The 5,611-nt window shown below is 45.7% G+C and overlaps 1 protein-coding gene across 1 annotated transcript; it reads left to right on the top strand.

Annotated features, from left to right (window-relative positions):
• The first annotated feature begins 256 nt into the window (after positions 1–256).
• LOC132580299 (D(1) dopamine receptor-like) lies at positions 257–1,618 on the top strand. The gene has a single exon (XM_060251023.1). It carries the CDS (start codon positions 257–259, stop codon positions 1,616–1,618), a length of 1,362 nt encoding a protein of 453 aa, XP_060107006.1.
• Positions 1,619–5,611: the final 3,993 nt, after the last annotated feature.

Here is a 5,611-nt window from a genome sequence, read left to right as displayed (position 1 = left end):
GAAAACTGACTGGCTGCAAGTGGCACTCTGGAGGAAAAAAGGGGGTGGGAGGAAATGTCAGGCTGCCGGTAGGAATCTTGGAAAGGAACAAAAGGTTGGAACACTGCTTCTTGTAGCTGGAAATCTTGCTGGGATGCTTGAGCTTTAGAAGCCGGGGGTATTTGCTTCTGAGACACAAATGAAGAAACCAGGAAGCTGGGGTATGGTGGGCTGGTAGAGATCTAACACCAAAGATGATTCAGGACCTCAGACAGCCATGAATGGACTTTACCTGCGTGGAAGAGGAGGAGGGACATCGGTCATGACTAACAATAGCCTCATGAAGGAAGATAAGGAAAGGGATGGCACCCCAGAGCTTTCCCTACGATTGGTGATGGCTACTTTGCTGTTCCTCCTCATCCTCTCTACCCTGCTGGGCAATACACTTGTGTGCCTGTCTGTGGTCAAATTCAGGCATTTGCGCTCCAAGGTCACCAACTTTTTCGTCATCTCGCTGGCTGTATCTGATCTCTTTGTGGCTGTGCTGGTGATGCCCTGGAAGGCAGTCACGGAGGTGGCCGGCTTCTGGCCATTCGGTGGCTTCTGTGATATCTGGGTAGCCTTTGACATCATGTGCTCCACGGCATCCATCCTCAACCTGTGCATCATCAGTGTGGATCGCTACTGGGCTATCTCCAGCCCCTTTCGCTATGAGCGGAAAATGACCCAGCGGGTGGCGTTCATAATGATTGGAATGGCTTGGATGCTCTCTGTGTTGATCTCATTCATACCTGTACAACTGAGGTGGCACACAGCCAGTGAGCTTCTTCCAGCCCATGAAATGGACCCCAATATCACGTGGAGCCCTAAGGAAAACTGTGACTCCAGCCTCAACAGGACTTATGCTATCTCCTCCTCCTTGATTAGCTTCTACATTCCTGTTGTTATCATGATTGTGACGTACACCAGGATTTTCCGCATTGCCCAGAGGCAGATACGGAGGATTTCTTCTTTGGAGAGGGCTGTGGAGCATGCCCAGAGCTGCCAGAGCCCGCACAGCTGCCCCCATGATGTCACTTTGAAGAACTCCTTCAAAAAAGAAACCAAGGTACTCAAGACCCTCTCGGTCATAATGGGTGTCTTTGTCTTCTGCTGGCTTCCTTTTTTTATCCTCAACTGTGTGGCACCATTCTGTGAACCCAACCATCACACGCTGGGGAAATTTCCTTGTGTTAGCGAGACAATCTTCAACATCTTTGTGTGGTTTGGCTGGGCCAATTCTTCCCTCAACCCCATCATCTATGCTTTCAATGCTGACTTCCGGAAGGCCTTTGCTACTCTTCTGGGCTGTGACCGATTCTGCCCCAGCAATGCGGTGGAGACAGTGAATTTCAGCAATGAGCTGGTCTCATACCATCACGACACCACCTGTCAGAAAGACTTGATCACCCTGAGTTATCCATACCTTCTCCCCCATGCAACCTCCATACAAGGGGAGGACAACGATCTGGCTTGTGATAAGGCTTCCCAAACCTCTCCCAGTAACGCAGCTGTCTTATCTGCTGTAGTGCATATGGAGTGTGAGACTGACTTATCCCTGGAGAAGATCACAGCATTCACCTCTCACGTGTTGGATTGAAAGGGGCTAGGGGTGGTGGTGTGAAAGGGGAACTATCTGGGAACATTTGTATTTTATCAGTGTTATGTATTCCCCTTATTTTATAATCAGTTTTGTGGAAAGCATGTAGAGAAGAGGGGTGGCAGGAGAGAGGATCTTTCTTTTCTTATTACCAACTCACTAAGTGAAAAAAAAAGAAAAGAATTCAACTTGTTGGTAAGGATGCAGATGATTATCTCTGTCTTTTTGATCTACTTCAGGAGGAAAATAGAGAGTGGAGATCTCTAGTGCATCTGCTGCTAATTAGTGAGTGCCAATCATTTATATGGCCCCTTGTAAAAACAAATTCATATCAATTTTAAAATGGTGGTAAGGTCAACAGGGCCAAGGGCTATATTCACCGATGGCAGAGATCTCACCCTCTAGCAGATAACAGGGCTCTTCCTTGAATTTTCAACTTGCTTTTTAGTAAATGATGGTACGTATAAATTATACAGGATGTACGGGAAAGGAAGTGTAGTTAGTGCTGTACCAAATACTCAAGAACAAAAGAGGGGTGGGGAGGCACCACTCAGAGAGAGAGAGAGGGAGCACTACTTTGTATGCAGAAGGTCTCAGGTTCAAACTCCAGTTAAAAACTCTTACCTAGTAGACACCAGGAAACAACTTTTCTTCCTAAGACCCTGCAGGGCTGTTGCCAGTCAGAGTAGATGTGACTTGGCTAGAAGTACCAAATGGTCTGACTCCTCTAGGGCAGCACGTTATGTCCATTTAGGGGGCAAAGGGGGCTGCACCAGTAACAGAAAAGCTGCAAAACATCAGACTGATAAGCAGCCCTTGTACAATGATCATTTCCTTATAAAACAACAATTGCATTCTGTCAGCATTCTGTTTTGCATCTTTCAATAAGGAAGCAATCCTAAGCAGGTCTACTCAAAAGTAAACCCAATTATATTCAGGAGGTTTACTCCCAGGAAAATGTTCTTAAGCTGCAGCCTAAGAAATCTACCCGCTTCCACATCCAGTATTCTGGCCACTGAGTGCATTTGGCATATTAAAAAAAAAAAATAGTGGCAGTGATCCTGAGCTGCAATCTGGGAGTTCTCTGGTTCAAATCTTGCCTCTGCCACAAACTCATTAAGTGGCCTTAGGCAAGCCACTTACTCACCCTCATCTTCAATTTGAGGATAATGATACAAGCCTACCCTGCAAGGTTGTTGTAAAGATTACAGAATGTCTGTGAATACTGAAAGGACAATATAAATGCTAATGTTTTCTTGTTCTTTTTTGATGATTTTTTGCAACATTTCTGGCTCTGTTCAGCCAGGGCAACCTGGGGAAATGGGAGTATGATCTCCTTTTAAAGAGGTGCCTTGTGGTACAGGCAGGGGAAACTGATGTAATTATATCATGGCTGCAGGCTTGCTCGGCACAGAGTGGGAAATATATTGAACAAAGAATGAGAAAACGCAGCAATGACTGTGTATTTTAAACAGGGGGATGGTCTTATCAGCTCCTTATTTTTGCAGCCTTGCTCACTGCCCAAGATTATCTGCCTTGAATGTATGACCTGCCCTGCACAGGAAGATAAAGAGTGTGGAAGATAAAGATGGTCTGTTAAAGGAAGGTGATTTAAGTTTGGGGTGGATTTGTGTGTGTGTGGTGGTGGGGGGAGACACTGCAATTTTTCTTGCTTAACAGCCTTAAACATATTTGGGGACATGTTCCATTGAGTTCAGCAGGGCTTCATTGCCCAGGGTTGCAACCTTGGTGCTAAGGCAACTGACTTAATTAGTTTGCATATATTTAAATGAGGGTGCCTGTTTTCCAGGTGTCAGCATTATGTAGGCTGCTTCAGTTGTGATAGTTTTCCTAAAGGAATAGTTTTCCTGCCTAAGGGTAGGGCACCCCATTGTGTGTGTTAAGCAAACTCATGTTTGTTTTGGTGCGTGCATGCAGTCCACAGCACTGAGATCTGTGTTAGAAGAATCAGGCCTGCAGATAGTTAGAGATGGCAGAACCGTAGAATCATAGAGTTGGAAGGGATCTCCAGAGTCATCTAGTCCACCCCCTCCACAATGCAGGAAATTCACAAATACCTCCCCCCACCCCCAGTGACACCTGCTCCATGCCCAGAAGAATGTAGTTGTGTTGGTCTATAGTAGAACACCTTAATTCAAGACCAGTAGCCCCTTATAGACCAGGGGTGTCAAACTCATTTGCTATGCGGGCTGGATTTGACATAAATGAGACCTTGCTGGGCCGGGCCATGTGTATCATAAAATGTAATGCTAGGTAGCAGACATATTAATTTTATAAAGGGCACAGACACACAATTAAAGAATTTTTAAAACTTAAACATGCTTAAAATATTAGCACGCTTGCAATATTTTGTTTTACAGTCTCTGATAAATGTCACCTCTTGCTATGAATTATTGCGTCAAAAACTGCAGACAATGTCTGTGCTGTACCAGTCTTGAATATGTGCTGTTCAGATGTGCACATCTGTAAGTTGCAAACCTACTTTTGATTCATTGACATTCATTACAGACATCTCAGTCAATGCTTTGAGCCTAACACTCAAAGGAACATGAAGCACCTAGGCATTGTGAGCTTTTGTACAGAAGTTGCTTCACGTACTAGGCAAGAACATGTGAAGGCACCATGGCGCAGACTGAGGGCTATGTGCTTGTCAACAAAACTATAATTTCCTCCAGAAAAATGACTAAATTCAGCGTAAATTCAAGACCCCCAATCAAAAAAAAATGTGAAAGAAAAATTAAGGAAAATTTGCTGGGTAAACCTGGGGTGGAACACACTCTTGGCCTAACGCTGATATTTCTCTTCTAAATAGTTCATATGCTTTCCTATTGAGAAAGACTGGGGGGCATGAGTACAGTGAAAAAGAGGAGGGGAACACAGTTACATCTATAACAAGCCCAACAAAACTCTCTCTCTCTCTCTCTCTGTAGCAAGGCAAAAAGCTCATACCTTCACTAAAACTGTTGCTAGTCTTAAAAGCACTCTTTGTAGCTCTCCTGATGGTGGGGACTATGCAAAGGAAGCTCTGGCTCTTTCTTTCCTTCCCCCAGGCACCAGGAGGGGGAGGAGCCTCAGCCATTATTTAGAAGAAAGAGAGGCTTGTCTCAGTAGCTCTGCAGGGTGATTGAGCCTGGCAAACTTAATCACCCAGCAGAGCTATAGCGCCAAGCTCCCTCATTGGCTGAGGCTGCTCCTCCCTCCTCCTCCCTTTGGGAACAGGGAGCTGGGAGAGGGAAAAGCAGCTTTGCTGCCTGGCTTATCCCTGGAGAAACACAAAATGGTGACCAAAAAAAGAAGGCAAGGGAAAGGCCGTTTTCCCACTAGCGTTTGCTCCGTCGTAGCGCCCCATTTACCTCCGGATCTTCTCTTGGATTTCCCACATGCTGCTCCGGCGCTGCGGTTTGCTCCGGCGCTACAGGGATTTTACGCCGGAGTATGTTTTCCAGCATGTTGCCGGAGTTTCCGAAAAGCTCCGGATCCACTCCGGATCCACTCAGCGGAGTTTGCTGTGGGAAATCCATCCACGCCGGATCGACTGCTTTGTGGGCGTCACCCTCCCCCTTTTCCGTCCTCCCACCCCATCCACCCTCTTGGCCAATCATCACCCTTTCGCGGCGCTTCCCCGAAGTGCCGGCGCGTCCATTTTTTTTTTAAAAAAAGCATCTCAGTTTTGCGTAATAGCGATATTACGAAATAACAACCCCTCCCGGAATAGCCTCGTTTGCAGTTTTTTTTTGCAATGTTGCGCTGTCTCTCCGCTGTTACACCATTTCAACAGTGGATGCATTAATGTTTTTTTATTTTTTTCTTACTTCACTAAACCGGTCATTACGAGTGATGTTTCGTTACTTCGTAGTTGCGTTACAAATAACACATTTCGGCGGATACGTGATTATTGATAATATGCATTATTATTGGTAGGGTGTTAGGTTTGCGAGACTCTGATGGGTGCTATGGCGAGGGTCTCGCGAG

This window comes from Heteronotia binoei, chromosome 12, assembly GCF_032191835.1.
Source record: "Heteronotia binoei isolate CCM8104 ecotype False Entrance Well chromosome 12, APGP_CSIRO_Hbin_v1, whole genome shotgun sequence".
NCBI classification, from domain to species: Eukaryota; Metazoa; Chordata; class Lepidosauria; order Squamata; family Gekkonidae; genus Heteronotia; species Heteronotia binoei.
Note: the sequence above shows the minus strand (reverse complement) of the source record. Positions and strands in the feature narration are given on the sequence as shown.